This window comes from Myotis daubentonii, chromosome 1, assembly GCF_963259705.1.
Source record: "Myotis daubentonii chromosome 1, mMyoDau2.1, whole genome shotgun sequence".
NCBI lineage: Eukaryota > Metazoa > Chordata > Mammalia > Chiroptera > Vespertilionidae > Myotis > Myotis daubentonii.
The window spans coordinates 30689273-30715160 of NC_081840.1; the positions used below are offsets into that span (position 1 = coordinate 30689273).

Consider the following 25888-nt stretch of genomic DNA (forward strand, 5'->3'; position numbering starts at 1 on the left):
TCAATGTTTCTAACTATCTCTCTCCCTTCCTCTCTGTAAAAAATCAATAAAATATATTTTAAAAAAATTTTTTTTCAGCCTCGTTGGTGTGGCTCAGTGGTTCAGCACCAACCTATGAACCAGGAGATTGAGATTCTATTCCCCATCAGGGCACATGCCTGTGTTGTGGGCTGGATCCCCTGCGGGGGTGAGGGGGGGGTTGGGGGGGGAGGGAGATGCAGGAGGCAGCTGATGTTTCTCTTTCATCATTGATGTTTCTCTCTCGCCCTCTCTCTTCCTCTCTCTGAAATCAATACAAACATATTTTAAAAGCAATTTTTAAAAATATGGTAAGGAAGTTTTTATTCAAGAGGGACTACTCAGATGGAGGTTTTGCTGTAGGGGCGAGAGAATGAGATCAACTCTGAATACAACAAGGATGAATAGGGATTTATAGCCAAATTGGAGAGCAGAGGTCAGTGGGTGGAAACATTACTTAGAGAAATTCTTGCTAACGCAACTCAACAAGCCAAGGATGGGTACAGGATTTTTTTTCTCTCTCACTTATTGTTATATAATGTCTGGTCATCGGGATGTACACCTGTAACTAATATAATGATGTATGTCAACTATAATTGAAAAATTTTAAATGATTTAAAAAAAGATATCAAGGATGCAGGATGATGAATTTGACCTATGGAAGATGACCAGATATGAAGACTCAGCAGGATTCTAGCTAAAAGTGGACTAAGCAGTAGAGGACAGACCCCAAACTTGGGACCTACTAGAGACGAGGGCTCAAGGAGCCCGACTCAGGTTTGGTCAAGGAGAAAGTCTGTCTGAGGCTGTGATATCTGCCTCTTGACTTGATGGTTCAAATATCAGCTTCTCCTGTAGAAGATTTTTATGAGTTTACTTGAGCCAAACTGACAACAATTGCCAGGAAGCAAAATCTCAAACAGATTGAGAAAATGCTCCAGAGAACGACAGTTTTGCAGTTTGTTTTATACATTACAATCAAAGGAGGAGATGTAGGGGTGGGTTACGTAAAATTCATTGGTGGTAGATTAGGGAGGCTAGGAAGCAAAGGAAGAAGGTATCTCAGATTGAATAAAGCAAGCATGTCAAACTTGCAGCCCTCTGGCCACATGCAGCCCACAACGAATATTTTTGAGGCCCAGTCAATATAACAGTCTGTAAGAAACATTTTAATAAACATTTCATAACTTGCCGAAACCGGTTTGGCTCAGTGGATAGAGCGTCGGCCTGCGGACTGAAGGGTCCTAGGTTCGATTCCGGTCAAGGGCATGTACCTGGGTTGCGGGCATATCCCCAGTGGGAGATGTGCAGGAGGCAGCTGATCGATGTTTCTCTCTCATCGATGTTTCTAACTCTCTATCTCTCTCCCTTCCTCTCTGTAAAAAAATCAATAAAATATATTAAAAAAAATTTTCATAACTTAATTTTAACAATATCCTGTTATACATAACTAGAGGCCTGGTGCACGAAATTCGTGCACTGGGGGCTGGGGGTGTCCCTCAGCCCAGCCTGCACCCTCTCCAATCTGGGACCCCTTGGGGGATGTCCAACTGCCTAAACTGGCAGTCGGATCGCTCTCTCACAATCCGGGACTGCTGGCTCCCAACCGCTCGCCTGCCTGCCTGTCTGATTTCCCCTAACTGCTTCTGCCTGCCAGCCTGATCACCCCCTAACCACTCCCCTGGCAGCTTGATTGACACCTAACTGCTCCCCTGCCGGCCTGGTCCCGCCCAACTGCCCTGCCCTGCGGGCCTGGTCACCCCCAACTGCCCTCCCCTACTGGCCTGGTCACCCCTAACTGCCCTCCCTGCTGGCCTGATTGCCCACAACTGCCCTCCCCTGCCGGCCATCTTGTGGCTGTGGGCGCCACCATCTTTGAGGGAGGGACAGTCAATTAGCATATTCACTCCTTATTGGCTGTGGGCACTGCCATGTTTGGCGATGGTGTGATGGTCAATTAGCATATTCCCTCTTTATTAGATAGGATTATTAATAACAAACTACAATGTTCACTAATGACTGATTACTATAATCATGTTGCATTCATTTACCTTACACGCAGGCATATCATTTCTCTCCACGAATACTAGCAGCAAATATTTTGGCAGCTGATTGCCACATCATTAGTCTTGTACTGACTTATTTGGTGTGCGCAACAGGAAATATTTTGCTTTCGGAGAACAAGAAAAATAGGTTTATTTGTGTTATGCTTATTAATTTGTGCAGTTAGTCAGTGTCTGGTGAGTTAATGTTCAAGAAAAAATATTAATTTTTATTAAAATGTCTATTATTTTATGTTAATGATTACTCATTTATTTCAGCTCTTTGTATTCAGCATGTCTCTATTGAAATAAACCTATATTTCTATGAAAATTGAAGCTTTTGGTTTTTTGCAGCCCACATAAACTTAAACCTTGTTTATTTGGCCCGTGTTAGCCTTTGAGTTTGAATATGCTTGGAATAAAGAGTAAAATGGAGAGACACGTACTTGTTTTACATTAGTGGTAGAGGATAGTCAACAATGAACATTTACAGAATATAGAAATGGTATGCAGGCAACGAGATAACAATGAGCTCTGAGTCTAGTGCTCCGTTAGGAGATTGTGCTCTGAGGTGTCTGGAAAAGGAGACTATTCTGGCATTCCAAAGGTATGTTGTCGATGCAAAAATACATAGACAGGATCAATTTAGGTAAAGATTAACCTTTATCAAGGAAGACAGTGGCCTACAATCTGACTACCCGCCAGGACTCACTTTCAGTTAGAAGTTTTAAGTTCAGACCATCCTGAATGGTTGCTATAGGTCCCTAAGTTTATAAGGCTGCCATGCAGGCCTCCCCTGGGCTTGTCAGGTTTAGTATGTAGCCCCTTTTTTGATCCACACTAGCCTCACATTGAGAAAAATCCAAAGTTGCTTCATGGCAACACTCCTTATTACCCTTGCTGCTGTTTACCTGTAAGCAACAATTTTAGTATCTGGTAACCACTCCTATTCTTAGTGACGATCCAAGGGCATTAAATAGATAAGAACAGTTCTGAAAACAATAAATGGCTATGCTTCAAATAAATTTTTATTTTTATTTTTATTATTATTTTTTTTTAATATATTTTATTGATTTTTTACAGAGAGAAAGGGAGAGAGATAGAGAGTCAGAAACATCGATGAGAGAGAAACATCGATCAGCTGCCTCCTGCACATCTCCCACTGGGGATGTGCCCGCAACCCAGGTACATGCCCTTGACCGGAATCGAACCCGGGACCTTTCAGTCCGCAGGCCGACGCTCCATCCACTGAGCCAAACCGGTTTCGGCCGCAAATAAATTTTTAAATACTGGAATCTGCCCTGTATATACTGGATGTGGGTGTGTCAGAGTTAATAACTATGTCTGGGTGTTGCAATGAAACTCAGGTTTGGGCTTACATTCAAAGAATACTACCCCTTCCACTCCTCAATAGGAATCTGAATGTAAAGTAACGCCTCCTTATTTGACAATATTGAACTTTACCTGAAGGTTAAGAAGTCCACGCACCCATTTGTGAAAATAGCTTACTGCAAGGAACCACTCTTCCCGTTTAGATAACATTCTTGGCTTGTGTACCTATGACAAAGCCAGACACAGACGCTCTGAATTTCCATTCTTTATCTCATAAATTACTGGCTGAATTGCTTTGTCTGCACTGATGAATAGAAACAAAACTTAATCAAATGTTAGTTAAGCCTCTTTCCTCCCCATGACCCTGACCTTTGGCCCACCCTGAGCCAGCACAGCCACTCCTTTAGGGCAGTTCCCTGAAAAGAAGCTGACCTCAGGGTAAACCTTCTCTTATCTACCACCTTATCACACCACCCTTTCATCCCAAGTCCCCAACCTGGCTCTTTCTGGTTTCATTCCCTCTTCCCTATAGAAGAATACCCTTTCTGCCATAGCTGGTTTGGCTCACTGGATAGAGCATCAGTTCTTAGACTGAAGGGTCCTGGATTCCATTCCAGTCAAGGGCATGTATCTCGGTGGCAGCCTTGATCCCAGGCCCTGGTCAGGGTGCAGGAATCAATGTGACACATGGATGTTTCTTTCTGTTTCTCCCCCTCCCTTTGACTCTCTAAAAATCAATGGGAAAAATATCCTCAAGTGAGGATTAACAACAACAAAAAAGGTTAAGAAATACGTTTTTGTCCAACTCTTGATGCTCACATGTCTTATGTTCCCAGGGTTCTCCCTATTGCGACCGTTTCCTCCACCTTCACCTGGGTAATCCTTTCAGATTTGTTTTTTATTTGACATAGTCTATCTTTAAGTATGACATTTATTTCTTTAAAAATGTTTTTAGTGATTTCAGAGAGGAAGGGAGAGGGAGAGAGAGATAACATCAATGATGAGAGAGAATCATTGATTGGCTGCTTCCTGCACATTCCCCACCCGGAGATTGAGCCCACAACCCGGGCATGTGCCCTAACTGGGAATCAAACTGTGACCTCCTGGTTCATAGGTTGATGCTCAACCACTGAGCCACTCCATCTGGGTGAATATGACATTTCTCAAACTGATTTTACATTGTTTCATTTTAACTGAGTATCTTAATCTGCCACCTTCTTTCCATGGCCACTACTCTCATTCAGGCCCTGATTAAACTCATCCTTGCCCATCATTAACTAGTCTCCTCAGCCTCCAATTTCATTTAATTTTTCACATTGCTAGCAAATGAATCTTCCAAAGATTATTTTTATTATTATTATTATTTTTTTGCTCAAAGAATAAAGTCCAAATTCCCTCGCATAGATTTTGTCTTTTCATTAAGGTATAACCACATCTCTTCTTCCTCCCAGGAACTCTTTCAACTGTTTCTAAGAACCTGTTTTCCTTTTTCTAGTCTCATCATGTTTATCTGTGAGAAATGCTCACCTGTCTGAATTCAAATAACGGACTTGGCAACGTGAAGTATGGCGAAAACAAGACCTTTAATGTGGTCTTGCAAGATCAGGTGTCTGGTTGAGCAGGTACACCCGGAGTGGGGATCACAGGCAATTTATCCCTAGTGTGCAAGGGTCTCTCCCCTGGTTCTTCACTGGGTGAGTACTATGGGTTAACAGTTTTCCCCCTAGGTCGCCTAGGTCTTACAGTATTGTCTCCTATTGGGTTATTTAAAAAAATGGGCTGAGGCCTTTTCTTGTTGTCTCCACTTCCCTTTGTCTAGTTGTAGTGTGCCGGGAGCCGGTCCATCCTTGCTGTTTCAAGGGACCTGGCATATATGGCATACTGTTCTTAATATGTTTGCTCACCTTCTTGGCGCTGTGTTTTAACCAAGGTCACCTCTCCGAGAAAGGTTGAATCCCCAGGTAGGGATTTTCCCCTGAAGTTAGGGAGGGAATAAAACCCCTCAACTAAGTGCCAGGCGGGTAATTAATCCCTTTAACTACGAACAATCATGCTTAAACTACATAATCTTTTCTCCCTGGAATGGAGATAAGAAACGCCCTAACCTTTGTAATAGAGATTGATAGGATTGAATCAACTGGTATAAATACAGATGTAACAAGACAGAGAGAGACAGAACTCATGAGACAGAATTCAGAAGACAGAAACACTCAGAGCTTAGAACAGAATCAAGAAGACAGAACCTACTCAGAGCCTAGAGACAGAGCCTAGCGGGAGAACATGGCAAGGGATCCTGGACTGAACCTGACTACAGAGATTGGCAGGAGAACCTGACTGGAACCTGGACACTGAACCTGACTGGAGAGCCTGGACAGAACCTGGCTGGAGAACCTAGCGAGGGAACATGGCTACAGAACCTCGCTGGAAATCCGAAGCAGAACCTCTCTGGAGATCCGGGCTAGAGATCCTGGCTAGGTTGCTGATCAACTGAACGCTGTCTCCGTGCCCTTCCTTCTTCGCCGACTCCGTCCACACCTTTGGGGACCCCTGGACCTGCTGGGGTTGGACCCCGGCATATGGCGCCCGAACAGGGACCCCTAGGTAAGCGCCCCGCACTCGGGACGGATAGGACTCCACCGTAGGAAGAGGGTGGATAGTCTTCGCCGACTCCGTCCACACCTTTGGGAATCCCTGGAACAGGATTCCCCTAGGTAAGCCCCTCCCCCTTGAAAACCACCACACTCGGGACGGATAGGACTCCACCAGGGTACTACAGACCCCCCTATAGAGGATAAGTAGGGTAAGAAGGTGGATAGTACAGAACTTAGATTGAGAAGATGTGCCATACTGAGTCCAAAGAAAGAAGACTCTGTATTGATTCTTAGATTGAGAAGATGTGCCATACTGAGTCCAAAGAAAGAAGACTCTGTATTGATCTTTAGATTAAGAAGATGTGCCATACTGAGTCTAAAGAAAAAAGACTCCATATTGATCTTTTAACATATATGCTTGTTAGCAGAGGAATTAAGGTTACTCCCAGTCAGACAGAACATTTTATACAAGAAATACGTCCATGCTTTTCTGAGGAAGGAAAGGTGCCGGAAAGGTAAATGTAGAGGCACGGGAGAAGGTAGGCCCAAGGAGCCTTATCCTTAACCCCACTGCAGCCTTTCCACCCCGGGAAAGTGCAGGATTGGCAAGCTCTCCCTGGGGTGATAGATCAGGACTCAGGTAATAGCAGAAAGCGCCAATCCTACTCTTAAAATGGATACAAGAGAGCGTTTCAGGTTTTTCTTTTTAATGCTTGCTTTTAAAAAATAAAAAAGGGGGAATTTGCCGGGAGCCGGTCCATCCTTGCTGTTTCAAGGGACCTGGCATATATGGCATACTGTTCTTAATATGTTTGCTCACCTTCTTGGCGCTGTGTTTTAACCAAGGTCACCTCTCCGAGAAAGGTTGAATCCCCAGGTAGGGATTTTCCCCTGAAGTTAGGGAGGGAATAAAACCCCTCAACTAAGTGCCAGGCGGGTAATTAATCCCTTTAACTACGAACAATCATGCTTAAACTACATAATCTTTTCTCCCTGGAATGGAGATAAGAAACGCCCTAACCTTTGTAATAGAGATTGATAGGATTGAATCAACTGGTATAAATACAGATGTAACAAGACAGAGAGAGACAGAACTCATGAGACAGAATTCAGAAGACAGAAACACTCAGAGCTTAGAACAGAATCAAGAAGACAGAACCTACTCAGAGCCTAGAGACAGAGCCTAGCGGGAGAACATGGCAAGGGATCCTGGACTGAACCTGACTACAGAGATTGGCAGGAGAACCTGACTGGAACCTGGACACTGAACCTGACTGGAGAGCCTGGACAGAACCTGGCTGGAGAACCTAGCGAGGGAACATGGCTACAGAACCTCGCTGGAAATCCGAAGCAGAACCTCTCTGGAGATCCGGGCTAGAGATCCTGGCTAGGTTGCTGATCAACTGAACGCTGTCTCCGTGCCCTTCCTTCTTCGCCGACTCCGTCCACACCTTTGGGGACCCCTGGACCTGCTGGGGTTGGACCCCGGCATATGGCGCCCGAACAGGGACCCCTAGGTAAGCGCCCCGCACTCGGGACGGATAGGACTCCACCGTAGGAAGAGGGTGGATAGTCTTCGCCGACTCCGTCCACACCTTTGGGAATCCCTGGAACAGGATTCCCCTAGGTAAGCCCCTCCCCCTTGAAAACCACCACACTCGGGACGGATAGGACTCCACCAGGGTACTACAGACCCCCCTATAGAGGATAAGTAGGGTAAGAAGGTGGATAGTACAGAACTTAGATTGAGAAGATGTGCCATACTGAGTCCAAAGAAAGAAGACTCTGTATTGATTCTTAGATTGAGAAGATGTGCCATACTGAGTCCAAAGAAAGAAGACTCTGTATTGATCTTTAGATTAAGAAGATGTGCCATACTGAGTCTAAAGAAAAAAGACTCCATATTGATCTTTTAACATATATGCTTGTTAGCAGAGGAATTAAGGTTACTCCCAGTCAGACAGAACATTTTATACAAGAAATACGTCCATGCTTTTCTGAGGAAGGAAAGGTGCCGGAAAGGTAAATGTAGAGGCACGGGAGAAGGTAGGCCCAAGGAGCCTTATCCTTAACCCCACTGCAGCCTTTCCACCCCGGGAAAGTGCAGGATTGGCAAGCTCTCCCTGGGGTGATAGATCAGGACTCAGGTAATAGCAGAAAGCGCCAATCCTACTCTTAAAATGGATACAAGAGAGCGTTTCAGGTTTTTCTTTTTAATGCTTGCTTTTAAAAAATAAAAAAGGGGGAATTTGCCGGGAGCCGGTCCATCCTTGCTGTTTCAAGGGACCTGGCATATATGGCATACTGTTCTTAATATGTTTGCTCACCTTCTTGGCGCTGTGTTTTAACCAAGGTCACCTCTCCGAGAAAGGTTGAATCCCCAGGTAGGGATTTTCCCCTGAAGTTAGGGAGGGAATAAAACCCCTCAACTAAGTGCCAGGCGGGTAATTAATCCCTTTAACTACGAACAATCATGCTTAAACTACATAATCTTTTCTCCCTGGAATGGAGATAAGAAACGCCCTAACCTTTGTAATAGAGATTGATAGGATTAAATCAACTTGTATAAATACAGTTGTAACAAGACAGAAAGACTCAGAGCTTAGAAGAGAATTCAGAAGACAGAACCTACACGGAGCCTGGAGACAGAAGAACTTCGCTGGAGAGAGCATGCCGGAGGATCCTGGAGAGGGACTGGCCTCGGAGCCTAGAGACAGAGCCTAGCGGGAGAACATGGCAAGGGATCCTGGACTGAACCTGACTACAGAGATTGGCAGGAGAACCTGACTGGAACCTGGACACTGAACCTGACTGGAGTACCTGTACAGAACCTGGCTATGATGATCAACTGAACGCTATCTCTGTATCGTTCCTTCTTCGCCGACTCCGTCCACACCTTTGGGGACCCCTGGACCCGCTGGGGTTGGACCCCGGCAGTAGTGGGAGGATCTTCCTGGAAAATGTGTTGCTGGTCACATACACAGTTCTTTGTTCTTATGCCTTTCCCCTCCTCCTCATATCCTATCTGCCCTGAGAAAATTCAGTAACCAACTGGCAACATGCTGTTAGTATTCTCCACCAAAAGTTGACTCTGTTGAAGATGGATCACAGAGGCCTATTTCCTACATACCCATTTTCTTTTCTTCCTTTTTTAAAAAAAAATATATTTTCATTGATTTCAGAGAGGAAGGGAGAGGGAGAGAGAAATAGAAACATCAATGATGAGAGAGAATCACTGATTGGCTGCCTCCTGAACACCCCCCACTGGGAATGTGCCCGCAATCAAGGTACATGCCCTTGACTGGAATCGAACCTGGGACCCTTCAGTCCGCAGGCCGATGCTCTATCCACTGAGCCAAACCAGTTAGGGCTCATTTTCTTTTCTTGTGCATCAAATGTTTTTCTTCCAAAATTCCTTACTCTGAATTTCTATCCAACACAAATGTTATTCCTTCCCTGTTTGGGAATTGATCTTTTCCATTATTCTTCCTGGACATTGTGTTTGTACCTCCATTAAAACATTTAACACAGCCGAGACCGGTTTGGCTCAGTGGATAGAGCGTCGGCCTGCGGACTGAAAGGTCCCGGGTTCGATTCCAGTCAAGGGCATGTACCTGGGTTGCGGGCACATCCCCGGTGGGAGATGTGCAGGAGGCAGCTGATCAATGTTTCTCTCTCATCGATGTTTCTAGCTTTCTATCTCTCTCCCTTCCTCTCTGTAAAAAATCAATAAAATATAAAAAAAAAAAAAAAAAAAACAAAACATTTAACACAGTTCCCCTAACCGGTTTGGCTCAGTGGATAGAGCATCGGCCTGCAGACTGAAAGGTCCCAGGTTTGTTTCCGGTCAAGGGCATGTACCTCAGTTGCAGGCACATCCCCAGCAGCTGATCGATGTTTCTGACTCTCTATCCCTCTCCCTTCCTCTCTGTAAAAAAAAAAAATCAATAAAATCTATTTACAAAAAAAACAACACATTTAATGTAGTTGTCTTTTATTACAGGGAACTTGAGTACATTTTTGTTTTTAACCTTTCATTGCAGATTATAAGCATCTTAAGGGCAAGACAGTGCCTTATTCCTCTGGGTATCTTCTCTAGCCCTAAGCCTAATTAATGCCTTGCATTTGGAAAGCTATTGATATTTACTCTTTTAATTAAAATGAACTGAAACCTATTCTATTTCCTTTGTGGTTCCATGTTACATTTTGTATAATGTGTATTTATTATACCTTTTGTTGTTGCTGATCCTCACCTAAGGATATTTTTCCATTGTTGTTTTTTTTAAAAAATATATTTTTATTGATTTTAGAGAAGAAGGCAGAGGGAGAGAGATAGAAACATCAATGATATGTTAGTTTTCCCAAGTCCAGGGTTTCACTACAATCTGCTTATAGGCACTGCTTCTCAGTTTGACAAGCCCTCTACAGAGCACAGCCAACCAGCTGCATGGCCTTTGCTCTTCAGATGCTCATAGGCTGTGATCTCCCTCCAGCTCGCATGGCTTGGGCCCTTCATCGAGGCTGCCCTAGACCAGGCCAGCGGTCTTCCCACATTGTCCTACCTATTCTGTTCCATCCTGTGCTCCACAGCTTTTCACCAGGGGCCACAAGTGCTCTCACGGCCCTAAATGGTCCCACCTCAGCAGTTCCTAATCCCACTGCTAATGTTCGCATATCTGAAAGAATCCCCAATGGTTTCCCCTACAGGAGGCCTTCCATAAAACACTGTAATGGATGTTTAAGATTTGTTATGTTGCCATTTATTCACTGAAATTTTACCCAAGAAAAAAAATTTTTCCCCACAGAGCTAACCAAAAGCAGCTAATATTATCTTTCCATCTCTCCTGCTGGAAACTTGGTCCTGGGATACTGCAAGCCCACGACGTGTCCTTCACATCCTGAAACGGTGCAAGCAGACAAAACAGAAAATGAGATAAGAGCACACATTATGTTCCCTGAAATATTACTCGCAACCCTTTTTAAAAAAAATAAAAACTTACTTATAATTTTTTTAAAAAAGAAACATCAATGATAAGAGAGAATCATTGATTGGCTGCCTACCGCACACCCCCCAGTGGGGATTGAGCCCGCAACCGGGGCATGTGCCCCTGACTGTAATCAAACCATGGGCCCCTCAGTCCACAGGGGACACTCTATCCACCGCACCAAACCAGCCAGGACTTTTTTTTTTTTTTTTTTTTTTTTTTTTGAGAGAGAGAGAGTGGAAGGGAGGGAAAGAAACAGGGAGGGAGGGAGAGAGAAATGTGGATGTGAGAGAGACACAGCGATTGGTTGCCTCCCACACCCCAACCAGGGCCGGGGACTGAGCCTACGTGCCCTTGACCCTTTACTCTGCAGGACTATGTTCTATCCACTGAGTCAAACTGGCTAGGGCTGTTTTTTATATCTTAACTAGAGGCCTGGTGCATGGATTCATGCACCAGTGGGGTCTCTTGGCCTGGCCTGCGCCCTCTCATAATCCAGGCCCCCCCAGGGGATGCCAGACTGCTGGTTTCGGCCTGATCCCCACAGGCCAGGCTGAGGGACCCCACCAGTGCACCAACCTGTGTACCAGGCCTCTAGTACACATATGAGATCTTTGGTTAATCTCTTCCCACCCTACCCCCTTCCCTCTGAGATTCATCAGTCTGTTCCATGTTTCTGTGCTTGTGCATTAAGCATCTGCCCGCTGGTGGTCAGTGCGCATCATAGGTACTGGTCTAACGGTCGCTTAGGTATGTATATATATACACTAGAGGCCCAGTGCACGAAATTCGTGCATGGGAAGGGTCCCTAGGCCTGGCTGGCAACCAGGGCCTATCTGTGGGGCTACCGGTGGTGTGATTGGGGGCCCCCTGCTGGCACCCGCCTTGGCTGGCCTGGGGCCTGTGGGCTGAGGGCAGCTCCTGAGTTGAGTGCCTGCCCCCTGGTGGTCAGTGTGTGTCATAGCAACTGGTCATTCAATTTGCATATTAGGCTTTTATTATATAGGATATATATATGTATATGTGTATATATGTGTATACACACACACACACACACACATATATATATATATTTAGAGAGAGAGAGAGAGAGAGATGATCTACTTAATATAGTACAAGAGTTCAAGACTCAGAGAAGGCAACTGAATGTTGTTACTATAAGGCAGAAAATGGAATTTCCTAAATAATGATGATAATAAGAAAATAGCAAAGCTTAAGCCAGTGGTTTTAAGAGTTCTTGGGAGGCAATGAAGCATAATGTGTTAAGAGTGTAGGCTCTGTTTTCAGATATCTGAAACCAAGCTCTACTACTTACTAGCTCTGTGAGCATGAGCATATTCTTTAATGTTTCTGTGCCTAATTTTTCATATGTAGGATGAAGATAGGAAGAACATATACTTTACAGGGTTGTGAAAATTAAATTAGTTACTATCTGTAAAGCACATCAAGTAGTGCATGTTGCATGAGATCCAATTAGTATTACCTTTATTATCAAAATTGGCTATCCAAAAAAGGAAGTTTCTCTTTCTTGTTGCTTCTTAGTGATAATTTAAGTCAAATATTTCCAAAGAATGCATTACCGAGTAGCTGTTAGGGACAGAAATAGAATATTGGGGATTAGCTATAGTTATAAGAAATATTAATCATGCTCTGTTAACCATGATAGTTTTGTTCTGATTAAAGAAAGCACATCCTAATCTGGCTGGGAGTTTTACGCCCATGGGACGTGGGAGTCAACCTTGGACCTGGGAATCAACCTTGGAATGAGGCCCATTCCCATCCTATTATCATGGAAAGATTAACAAACAACCATGTTGCCCAAACAATGGAGTCCTGCCTACATTGCCTATAACCTGTAATCTTTATACCCATTCTTATTCCTTTTGTCGACTTCCCCATGTAATCTTTGTCCTACCCAATATAAGCAGCTGGTTTATGGCTGGTGCAGAGCATATTTTCATATGACCTGCTGCTCTCCCATACTGCCTGCATTATTGGAAAAAACGCTAATATCTGATCCAACCCTGTCTCTGCTTAACTGGCTCAAGTAGTGACAGGCAGTCCAGACCCATGGTTGTCCAGTTTCATAGCTACTGGACACGCTCATTTGATTAGAACCTGTGGCATTTCTGAGAATCATCAGGTCTCCTCAAAGACTTGATAAGGACCAGATAAGGAAATGACCTAATATAACCACTGCATGCTGGGAATGAGCCAAAACCAAATAATCAAGTTCATATATATTTTTTTGTGTTTGCTCCAAATTTATTCTATTCTAATTTTTAAAACAATTGCATTCAATTATGTAAACATCTAAAAAGCAAAAAGCATTCATAAGAACTCCACGATTTCTTATTGCAAACAAGGCCAACTAAATCCATGTACTTGTTTCACCATTCCCTGGCACTGTTTATGACTGCATGCCCATACAGGTAAAACCAGTATTCCACAAAATGCCTAGAGCAGCAGGGACTAACCATAGTATAGTGCCAAGGACATTCAGTTACTTCCCAGGGACCCACTCCTTAACGTAAAAATGAAAGTTACTACATTTTTTTCAGTCTTGTGCATGTCATGTTTCAATGTTTGGTGGGTAATATCGTAACCTTGAAAAATCTTGCCTGACAAAAATCCAAATCACGGAGAACCAAGATGGCGGCATAGGTTAACACTGGAGTTTGCTGCTTTGAACAACTACTTCAAAAGTGAAACCAAAAGACGGACCGGAAATCACCCAGAACCACAGGAACGCTGGCTGAGTGGAAGTCCTACAACTAGGAGGAAAGAGAAACGCACACGGACACTCGGAGGAGGCGCAGTGCTGAAGTCAAATTCTGAGGTGCGGAGTGCGAGGAGCGGGCTGGCGGCGGAGGGCGCGGTTGTTGTTTTCAATCGGGAGGGAGTCGCAGACTCTGAGCACCAGATCCGGGCGAGTCTTTGGGGACCCGGACTCAAACAGGAGAAGCGGGACTGTCTGGCTTCGGTCAGAACGAGTGCAGCTTTCTCTCCAAGCTTTGCAGCGGGTGCTGGGACTCGGAGAGGCAGAGCCCCTGGGGACAGGACTGAGAGCCGCCATAACTGCTCTCTCCGGCCCACCCTGTTGATCCTGTGCGACCCGCCCCGCCCAAGCCCTGCACAGAGGCATTTGCCGGATAGCCTCAGGCAAAGGCTAGATTAGCACCGCCCTAGAGGACAGAAGTTCTCTCACTGCTGACACAGCTGATTCTCATAGCCACTTGGCCTGGAGGTCAAACCCTCCCTGGAATTAGCTACAACAATCAAGATTTAACTATAAGACTGCGAACAAAGACCACTAGGGGGTGCACCAAGGAAGCATAACAAAATGCGGAGACAAAGAAACAGGACAAAATTGTCAATGGAAGAAATAGAGTTCAGAACCACACTTTTAAGGTCTCTCAAGAACTGTTTAGAAGCTGCCGATAAACTTAATGAGATCTACACGAAAACTAATAAGACCCTCGATCTTATATTGGGGAACCAACTAGAAATTAAGCATACACGGACTGAAATAACGAATACTATACAGACGCCCGACAGCAGACCGGAGGAGCGCAAGAATCAAGTCAATGATTTGAAATGCGAGGAAGCAAAAAACATCCAACCGGAAAAGCAAAATGAAAAAAGAATCCAAAAATGCGAGGATAGTGTAAGGAGCCTCTGGGACAGCTTCAAGCGTACCAACATCAGAATTATAGGGGTGCCAGAAGATGAGAGAGACCAAGATATTGAAAACCTATTTGAAGAAATAATGACAGAAAACTTCCCCCACCTGGTGAAAGAAATGGACTTACAGGTCCAAGAAGCGCGGAGAACCCCAAACAAAAGGAATCCAAAGAGGACCACACCAAGACACATCATAATTAAAATGCCAAGAGCAAAACATAAAGAGAGAATCTTAAAAACAGCAAGAGAAAGAAACTCAGTTACCTACAAGGGAATACCCATACGACTGTCAGCTGATTTCTCAACAGAAACTTTGCAGGCCAGAAGGGAGTGGCAAGAAATATTCAAAGTGATGAATACCGAGAACCTACAACCAAGATTACTTTATCCAGCAAAGCTATCATTCAGAATTGAAGGTCAGATAAAGAGCTTCACAGATAAGGAAAAGCTAAAGGAGTTCATCACCACCAAACCAGGTTTATATGAAATGCTGAAAGGTATCCTTTAAGAAGAGGAAGAGGAAGAAAAAGGTAAAGATACAAATTATGAACAACAAATATGCATCTATCAACAAGTGAATCTAAGAATCAAGTGAATAAACAATCTGATGAACAGAACGAACTGTTGATTATAATAGAATCAGGGACATAGAAAGGGAATGGACTGACTATTCTTGGGGGGGAAAGGGGTGTGGGAGATGTGGGAAGAGACTGGACAAAAATTGTGCACCTATGGATGAGGACAGTGGGTGGGGAGTGAGGGCGGAGGGTGGGGCGGGAACTGGGAGGAGGGGAGTTATGGGGGGGGAAAAAAAGAGGAACAAATGTAATAATCTGAACAATAAAGATTTAATTAAAAAAAAAAAAATCTTGCCTGGCCACGGTGGCTCAGTGGTTGAGGGTCAACCTATGAACCAGGTCACGATCCAATTCCTGGTCAGGGCACATGCCCAGGTTGCAGGCTTAATACCCTTTTTTAAAAAAAGGGGAATTTGTTGGCTTATGAAATCCAAAGAAGGATTGAACAGTCAAGTGTCAAGAATGGCAGGGCTGCAGAGGGGGCCCTTAGGAACAACTGGAAGGAAGGGCTCAAACTTTGTTAGGAGTCTTCAAAACATTTGGTTTCTGTTGCTGTCTATACGACAGTTTCACTTTCACTATTAATTAGTTTTCTCTAAAGGAAGAACTACATCCACAGTGTTTCTGAGTATATGTTAAAGCTTTAGCCATTGGAGAGAGATCGCCCCAATCTATCACTTGTCCAAAGCACAAAATTTCTCAGGGAACCTGCTCTCTTGGCCCAGCAGAAGGTAGGTGCCCAATTTGTGGTCACCAGAGGAGTCAATTCCACAGAGTGCTAGCAAGATTATCCCAGGTGCTCATTTTCTTGGGTACTTTATGAAAGACAAGAACCTTGAATATGGCGCATGATATATAGTTAGGTAGAAAGAAAGAAAGCCAGTATTCCAGGTAGGGGAGGAGGCTTTGAATTAGTGATGTGGGTGGTCTATGAATGAAAGACAAGCCTGATTGGAATGGAGACTACATCCTTGTTCCCACTGACAGTAACACTGGATTGCTAAGGTAAAAACTGGTTTTGATGGAACTAAAAGGTATAACAGAATTTGTTCAAGTTGAAGAAGCCATTATAGGTTTCTTGTATAGATTCAACTGTGACTCTGAAACCCCAGTTTATAACACAAATCCTCAACCACTTCCTAGAAAGCTCCTTCCTTATCAACTAAATTTGGTTTAGGGTTGTGGCAGTGGTTATACAGAAGAATGGTTGAGCCTTGGCTAGTTGTTCGGCGGTTAGAGCGTCGGCCTGTGCACCGAAGGGTTTTGGGTTTGATTCTCAGTCAAGGGCATGTACCTGGGTTGAAGTTTCAACCTCCAGCCCTGGTCAGGACTCGTGCAGGAGGCAACCAAACGATGTCTTTCCCTCTCTCTTCCACTCTCTAAAAATCAATGGGAAAATATCCTCGGGTGAGGATTAAAAAAAAAAAGAAGAAGATGAAGAATGGGTGAGAGAATTCAGAGAAGGGAAACTCAAAAGACAACACCCACTCATCAAATCTAAGAGCCTAAATGATAGCATTTAATAGTAATATCAGTGACGATTTGAACATAAGCATCTTGAAGGCAGGTGTCTTAATAACAATACATCTCCAGGAATCTAGCACAATTGGTGCTTAATTTACCAGATTAATAAACTAAATGATTCTCATAAAATTAGTTAATAAAATGGCTTCTAAACCCCTTCTAGCTCTACAATTTTATGTCCATTTCTAAATCCTGATCTTTAGTCTTCAAAGTCCTCAAATAACCACACAAAAAAAGGTAGGGTTTTTAAAAGGTTAAGATGGCCCTAACTGGTTTGGCTCAGTGTATAGAGTGTTGGCCTGCGGATTGAGGGGTCCCGGGTTCGATTCCAGTTGGGGGCATGTACCTTAGTTGCAGGCACATCCCCAGTGGGGGGTGTGCAGGAGGCAGCTGATCGATGTTTCTAACTCTCTATCCCTCTCCCTTCCTCTCTGTAAAAAAAAAAAATCAATAAAATATACTTTAAAAAAAAGGTTAAGGTGGTGAATTTCATTTTATGTATTTTTGTCAATAAAAACTGGCCCCTAAAAGGATAGGTTGTTTAAAAATATATATTTGGCCGAAACCGGTTTGGCTCAGTGAATAGAGTGTCGGCCTGCGGACTGAAAGGTCCCGGGTTCGATTCCGGTCAAGGGCATGTACCTGGGTTGCGGGCACATCCCCAGTAGGAGATATGCAGGAGGCGGCTGATCGATGTTTCTCTCTCATCGATGTTTCTGACTCTCTATCTCTCTCCCTTCCTCTCTGTAAAAAATCAATAAAATATATTTAAAAAATATATATATATATTTGAAAATATTCCAAAGATATTTTATAAATATTTTACCAAGAGCTAAAGTTTATAAAAATACTCTATGTTCTTTAGAAAATTAAATCAACTATTCTGATTAATGGAGAATTTAGCTTATTACAAACATAAAAATATTAGGGACAAATCAACACATACCAAAATGTCTGGAATGATGAATAGGTAGATGTGGTTGGAGATTTCAAGTCCTGAACTTAAAAAAAAAAAACTTCTGTGTTGGGAATACACATGTATTTCCAATCATTTCTGTAAAATAAAATAAATAAGTCATGAATCAGGTTTTACTTTATTTATTTATTTAATCAGATTTTAAGAATAAGAAAAGTGGAACTGAAAAGAGAGATGTAACAAATAAAGGGGGGAAATTTAGAAAGAAAAATAAGCTATATATGCCTTGAGAAGATAATGTGTATGTACTACGGAGTTGGAATAAAATAAAACAGTATAATTTGTATGTTAAGGAAAGAATTGCTTGGTCATCTCAGCCTACATGGATTAAAAATAAAGTGGGTGACAGAGCATTTATTTTGTTACCTGGAATACTCACCATTTTTCTGTATTTTTTTTTTTTTTTAAGACTGTTTAGGACAAGGTGATTGAAAGGTTGGGCACAGAAAACATAGAGGGTGGAAAACTCATTATCTATTAACTATAAATTTTTATGTTATATTTACCATTTTTCATTTACATTTGTGCTATGATAGGCATCTTTTTTTCTCTACAAAAGAGCAGAGTTAAAATCAAAGTCCCTAGTAAGAGAATGAGGAATATGACACGCATCTCTTTGAGAATGCAGAGGAAATCCTATTTTTTTGAGAAATATAATAAAACTAATCAAGGATGCAGGATATAATTATTAGGTGTATATGTAAGAATTTAATAAACAAATTTAATTTACATGTCAAAAATATTCTAGTAGTAATAATTGGTAAATATTTTGCAAAATACAAATTTTATAGTTTAACAGACAAGAAATAAGTTGGGTTCCAGATAGGCAAAAGAAAATAAGTTGATTTCAATGAATACTCAATTTAAAATGAATATTATCATTTTTTATTAAGTAACAGCCCCCCCGCCCGTTTTATCAAGATATAATTGACTTAGAACACTGTATTAGTTTTAGGCGTACAACATAATGATTTATATAGGTATGTATTGCAAACCTATTTGGCTGCAGACCTATGAATTCAAATAAATGCTTTAATTATTTCCCCTACTCCCAAAATCCTGTTCAAATCTATCCTTTTCCTTTCAATTCCCAGAATCATAGCCCTGGTTCTGGCCCTCATTCTCTCACCTGGTAACTGCAATCATCTAATTATTTATCTGGCCTTTCGTCTCAGAAGGCTGGCAACTTATTTTTGATTTTCTTCCCAGTTATCTTTTTAAAGCAGTTTTGGTATTGTCTCTCCCTTTGCTTAAAAGACTTGCATCACTCCCTACTGCCTACAAAATATAATCCCCTGCTCAGCATGCAAGGCCTTTACAATTTGACCCTACCTTCCTACACTGTACTCTGTGAGCTGCTGTTTACTAAATACGTCTCTACACATTTCCATCCCCTCTTTATTTCTTTTCCTCTCTTCCTCCAACAGGCTCCTCTACCTATTGGTATCTTGCTCTTCAATTACAATCCATCTGAACAGGATCACCTCTTCACACCTCGCCTGCTGTCCTGGCGAACTTGTTTCTTCTTCCCAGAGCATGTTGTCCCGTCTCTATTTTAGACTTTTCTCTGTTCTCTAGAGTGGGCCGGACTCTGTCTCCCATTTCTATTGTGCGCATCTTGAGGGCAGGGATAGCCACAGCTTAACAACTGCAGCGGGAGGAGAACTGGACCTGGGAAAGCAGAAAGCATTTCCAATGACATAACCGCAGGGGAATTTTCCAGCCTGTTTCTTGGAAGAGGTCCAAATTCTTTCATTATAGGCATTCACCTTACCCAAAATGACTTCCTGAAATTAGAGTCCCGAGACTTTCTAATAAAAACGATTCTTTCTAGAAGTCACATCTGTAACTTGTGAGGCAGACACCAAGTCGACTTCACCAAACTAAAAACATCGACACTCTGCATCCAGCCACCAAATTCTGCGCCCGCCCCGCAGCTATTACACTCCATTAGAAGGAATGTCTACGCGTGAGTCAAAACCCCCTGGGATCTCGGTACTTCGGTTACAACATTTGGTCAGGGACACAGTCTTGGCCCGGGACCTCCATCTCGTCTTGTCACCACTGGCCCACTGGCACGTGGCTGGCAGGACATCTACCCGCAGAGACAGCTCCGTCATTACTTGTGATGATTTAGTCGAACGACTCGGGGCGCGCGGTGGCGACTTCGCCTTCATCCACCATTTGATCCCGTGCCAGCAGGATATCCGGGTGCTCGGCCACCGGCACCACCGAAGCGAGCCCCGGGATCGCGGCCTCTCCGGCCGGCGTTGCACGGAAGACAACCGGCAGCACCAGCCGGCGAGGGAGCGGGGCTGAAGCTGCGGAGGGAGGACGCGCAGCCCTCCGCGCGCCCAGCGCCGCGACGCCCGGTGGGGATGAAGGCGAACCGGAGCCCCTGCACCTAGACGCCGTTGGCCGCGCCCGGGCGGCCGCGCTCCCTCCCGGGGAGGCGGTGCGGGGCGGGGCCCGGCGCGCGCCGGCGCGTGGAGGCCGCGGGCGGTGGCGGAGCGCGCGCCGGCGAGGGAGGGGCGCGCGGCGGCGGCTGCGGCCTGTGGCGCCGTCACCCAGCAGAACCCGGCGGGCGGAGCGAGGCGCTGCTGCTGCCACCGCTGCCACCGCTGCCAACGGCCCGGCGCGCGGGAACGACTCGGGGCTGCGCCGCGGGCCGGCCCGCCCTCCTGCCGTCGTCGTCCGGTTCGCGGACCGCGCGGGTCCCGTTACCATGTCGCTGAGCGAGCGCCTGGCTCGGCTGGCCGCGCGTCTGCAGGACCCGCAGAAAGTGGCCCGTTTCCAGCGGCTGTGCGGGGTGGAAGCGCCGCCGAGCCGCTCCGCCGCGGCCGCCGCCGTGCCGAGGGAGGGCGAGAAGGCGGAGGCGCCGCTCTCCGGAGACGCCCGGTGCCGAGAGCGACAGCCTGGGACGTGCGGCGGCCCCCAGCCCCCCGGGAGCGACCGCAATCAGTGCCCGGCCAAGCCGGGCGGCGGCGGCGGCGGCGCCCCCAACGGCGTGCGGAACGGGCTCGCCGCCGAGCTGGGCCCGGCCTCGCCGCGGCGAGCGGGCGCCCTGCGGCGAAACTCGCTGACCGGCGAGGAGGGCGAGCTGGCCCACGTGAGCAACTGGCCGCTCTACTACCTGTTCTGCTTCGGCACGGAGCTGGGCAACGAGCTCTTCTACATCCTGTTCTTCCCCTTCTGGATCTGGAACCTGGACGCCCTGGTGGGCCGGAGGCTGGTGATCACCTGGGTGCTGGTCATGTACCTGGGCCAGTGCACCAAGGACATCGTCCGCTGGCCGCGGCCCGCCTCGCCGCCCGTGGTCAAGCTGGAGGTCTTCTACAACTCCGAGTACAGCATGCCCTCCACCCACGCCATGTCCGGCACCGCCATCCCCATCGTCTTGGTCCTCCTCACCTATGGCCGCTGGCAGGTAAGGTGCCTGCCCCTCGCCCCGCGCAGCCCGGGGGCGTGAAAGAACGAGGAGTTCTCCTTGCTGTCCGCGGTGGTTTTCATTTGGCAGTTCGCTCCCCTCCCAAACCTCTCTTTCGGCAGGGTTTCCCAGTGCCCACACACAGGCCCGTTTCTAGGTTTAAAAAATTAAGTGATCGGGGAAAACCTGGAGACTTGGCCATCAGACCACGTTTTAATAGTCATGCCTTTCTTAGAACCCAGAGGAAACGCTGTTTTTTCGAAGTAATACGTTATCATTGGGCTTTGCTTGAGTTTTTAAACGCGTTTTATCCTTGCGATGCACAGAATATGATTGTGATTCATTGTAATGTCCTTATAATGAATTGGCCGTTAACAAAGATTAAGTTTCACCGTAGTATGCGGTGCCGTCCCCCAAACGGATAGTTTCAGGCGTAGGTAAAGTTTTTAGCTTTACTCTGAGACAGTGCTTGAAACAGTAGTACGATTGCAAAACAAACATGGTCAGACCGGGCAATGAAGTAATGGCTTTTCAAACACGAAAGAGCCACCCTTTATGGAAGTTAATGGAGAAAAGCCCGAGTTCTCTTTTTAAGGGGTGTGGTTGCAAATTTGCTGATGTAGCAAATTTTATCTTCAGGATCCCTCAGCCGTGGTATCAGTTGTTGAGCCACTGTATTAGGCTTGTTGCATTAGCTTTAAAAAATGTGTGGTTTTATTCTTAAAACGGGACTTCTTGATCAGACTAGTGGGTTTGTAAAAATGGCAAGCAGGGTAAGCCTGACAATGTGAGAAGAGTATTTGATGGTAAACTTTATGTATTTTGCCCACTTCTTTTGGCCTCCCCCCCCCCACCATGGTCCATAAGTTAAGCTTAAAATCTCTTTCTTAAAGATGCAAAAGTTATTCTTAGACTGCTGTCTTGTTTTATCTGTGTTTTAAATCGTAAGACCAGTCCCTTAATTTAACAATAAAGTCAATATTTATGGGCGATCTAAGGAGTCAGACTTTCTCCAGGTTTTTTCCATTACAGCATAAAATCATCTTACATTGAGAAATACACATTCTGTGTAACACTCCTTTATGATTGGCTTACATCTTCCTGATTTAGTTTCATTATAGATAAAATCTTGTTCCCACAGACACTTCTGTGAAGTGCATCTCTCTTACAGTACATGGAAAATACGCAGTGTGCATACTAAGAGTGACAGAGCTATGAGGGAAGGGTACCAAGGTCAGGCTTTTCTCCTTATTTAATTAAAGGAGATTTAAAGTAATATTCAGATTACAAAGTGGTGCTGCCTGTCTTGTGTAGAGATAAATATCTCAGATTTTATTTAATCCAAATATTTCACAAGTTCAGGTACTGTATTCAGTTATGTTTGGCATGTTACCCACTGTTTAGCTAATAGTGTTTTTCATATATTCATGAGACTTTCAGGAATCTGTAATTATAGGGCCTTTTACAACTCCACCTCCATGAGTAGTTATGTTGCATGCTATTAATATTAGCAGTCCAAGTAAGAGAAAATAGTTATTTATTGCTCGTCATTCATTCAGAACATGCTAACAGGAAATCTGAAAACAGTACTGTACTGATGGAGTGTTTACAGGATGCAGCTATCAGTATTCTAACATTTCAGGGTTATTTGAATGATCAAAATAAGCTTATCTTACCGTTTTGAACAACCTAATATATTTAATTCAAAGTTTGAGGAATTTGTATACAATTTTAGAATTTGAGCTATCCAGGATTTTAGCAATTTCGTAGTTGCAAACTGTCATTTTACACATGTGGAAACACCAATTACATTCAAATTCATCTTATATAATTAATTTAAATTTCTTATTTTACATTTTTTACTATAAATTTGAAATATACTTCTAAATTTAAATAATTGTTTATCTTTTAGTTAGTTGTTCTGAAAGAAAGGCTCCCTTTTATGAAAGTTTTATGTTTACAATTGTTTGACTGTAATAATTCAGGACAAAAATCAGAATGACATTTTTTATTGATTTTTAGAGAGGAAGGGGGCGGGGGAGAGAGAGAGAGATTTGTTGTTCCACCCACTTATGCATTCATTGGTTGACTCCTGCATGTGTCCTGGCCAGGGATCGAACCTGCAATCTTGGCGTGTCAGGATGACACTCTAACCAACTGAGCTACCCAGCCAGGGTGACCTTTTTTTTAAATTGGAAAAAATAAAAGTTTATTACGTGTGCATGGGCGATTCACATAGACATGGTAAATCCATGAAAATTCTCAGACAGTGAGCCAACATTGGGCATATAAAACTATTTAAACAAAGGGGAAAAGGGAAGGCGGGAAAGGGGTATTTTAGAAGTGAGAATGGGCCAGGTGAAAAGGAGCAGAACTCGCTGGGCAGGAAAGTCCCCCAAGGCCACTCATAAGCAGTGGGACGCAGCGGGTGTCCAGACAACAGGCAGGTGCCTGAAGCCCTCCTTTTACCACACTTAATTCAAATCAGGGCAAGGCAGCGCCCTAAAATACCCTTCCCGGAGCATGTTTTTCTCTATCTGTATCTTAGGCAGGAAAGGATGCAGGGTGGGGGTCGGGGGTGGAGGGTTGGGGAGGTAGGGGGAGGGCCTAAGGTTCTGAGTTTTTTGTTTCTTAATAAGTGGTTTAAAGCAATATCCAAAAAGCAGCTTCAGGTTGGCATAATTTTTGTCCTTTAAGTCTTGCCTTTCAAATTTTATTTTATTTTATTTTTTTATTTTTTTTTAATATATTTTATTGATTTTTTTACAGAGAGGAAGGGAGAGAGATAGAGAGTTAGAAACATCGATGAGAGAGAAACATCGATCAGCTGCCTCCTGCACATCTCCTACTGGGGATATGCCCACAACCCAGGTACATGCCCTTGACCAGAATCAAACCTGGGACCTTTCAGTCCGCAGGCCGACGCTCTATCCACTGAGCCAAATGGGTTTTGGCAGCCTTTCAAATTTTAAATAATAAACTTTCCACATTCTAGAACAGTGATGGCGAACCTATGACACCTCTGACACGCGAACTCTTTTTTTGGTTGATTTTTCTTTGTTAAATGGCATTTAAATACATAAAATACATATCAAAAATATAAGTCTTTGTTTTACTATTGTTGCAAATATCAAAAAATTTCTATATGTGGCACGGCACCAGAGTTAGGTTAGGGTTTTTCAAAATGCTGGCACGCCGAGCTCAAAAGGTTCGCCATCACTAGTCTAGAAGCTACTAGTAAGTTGGTAGCTTGCTCCATATTTCATTGATTTAGTCATTCAGTTTTGAGAATAATTCAGTTCAGTTAAATGTGTTGAGTCTCATTTCAGGGGTTGTGATGCACATGGGTTCCCAAAGTGAGGCCTATATTGTGTATGCAAGCAGTCAGGTATTTAATAAGGAGTAGGTCTATGAATACAGAAGGAAAAAAGGGTAATTAATGATCAGAGCAAATTATAAACCAGTTTCTGAGTTTGTAAGGCTGTCAGTCAAGAAAATTTCTGGATGTAAGGCTCAAAGTTTCTTTTGCTGGAATGAAGGTAGGCAGTCACTATCTGATCTTCCTTTTTTTTTAATCTTTAATTTCTTTATTGGTTAAGGTATTACAAATGTGTCCTCATCCCCCCATTAACCCCCAACTTCCCCCCGCACCCCCTCATGCTCTCATCCCCCTGTTGTTTGTGTCCATTGGTTTGGCTTATATGCATGCATACAAGTCCTTTGGTTGATCTCTTCCCCTTACCCCCTCCCTCCCCTACTTTCCCTCTGGGGATTGGTAGTCTGATCGCTGTTTCTCTGTCTTTGGATCTGTCCCTGTTCATCAGTCTATGTTGTTCTCTATATTCCACAAATGAGTGAGATCATGTGGTATTTATCTTTCTCTGACTGGCTTACTTCACTCAGCATAATGCTCTCCAGTTCCATCCATGCTGTTGCAAATGGCAAGAGTTCCTTCTTTTTTACCGCAGCGTAGTATTCCATTGTGTAGATGTACCACAGTTTTTTAATCCACTCATCTGCTGATTCCAAATCTTAGCTATGGTGAATTGAGCTGCTATGAACATAGGGGTGCATATATCCTTTCTGATTGGTGTTTCTGGCTTCTTGGGATATATTCCTAGAAGTGGGATCACTGGGTCGAATGGGAGTTACATTTTTAGTTTTTTGAGGAAACTCCATACTGTTCTCCACAGTGGCTGCACCAGTCTGCATTCCCACCAGCAGTGCAGAAGAGTTCCTTTTTCTCCACATCCTCTCCAACATTTGTTGTTTGTTGATTTGTTGATGATAGCCATTCTGGCGGGTGTGAGATGATACTGCACTGTCATTTTGATTTGCATCTCTTGAATAATTAGTGACTTTGAGCATGTCTTTCAGCCTTCTGTATGTCCTCTTTCGAAAAGTGTCTGTCTAGGTCAGGGGTGGGCAAACTTTTTGACTCGAGGGCCACAATGAGTTCTTAAACTGGACCGGAGGGCTGGAACAAAAGCATGGATGGAGTGTTTGTGTGAACTAATATAAATTCAAAGTAAACATCATTACATAAAAGGGTACAGTCTTTTTTTTCAATAGTTTTATTCATTTCAAATGGGCAGGATCCGGCCCGCGGGCCGTAGTTTGCCCACGGCTGAACTCGGTCCATTGCCCATTTTTTGATTGGATTGTTTATCTTCCTATTGTTAAGTTGCATGAGTTCCCTGTAAATGTTGGAGGTGATATCATTGGCAAATA

At 44.1% G+C, this 25888-nt stretch overlaps 1 protein-coding gene across 2 annotated transcripts in view; it reads left to right on the forward strand.

Annotated features, from left to right (window-relative positions):
* Positions 1-19400: 19400 nt before the first annotated feature.
* The window catches only part of SGPP1 (sphingosine-1-phosphate phosphatase 1), a 38927-nt gene continuing 32439 nt past the window's right edge, over positions 19401-25888 (forward strand). The window contains exon 1 of one of the 2 annotated variants that reach the window (XM_059694005.1): positions 19401-21157. In XM_059694005.1, the coding sequence (XP_059549988.1) occupies positions 20456-21157 (702 nt within the window). In that variant the 5' untranslated portion in view covers positions 19401-20455. The remainder of the gene's footprint in view (positions 21158-25888) is intronic. The other variant, XM_059693997.1, reaches the window with a different exon arrangement.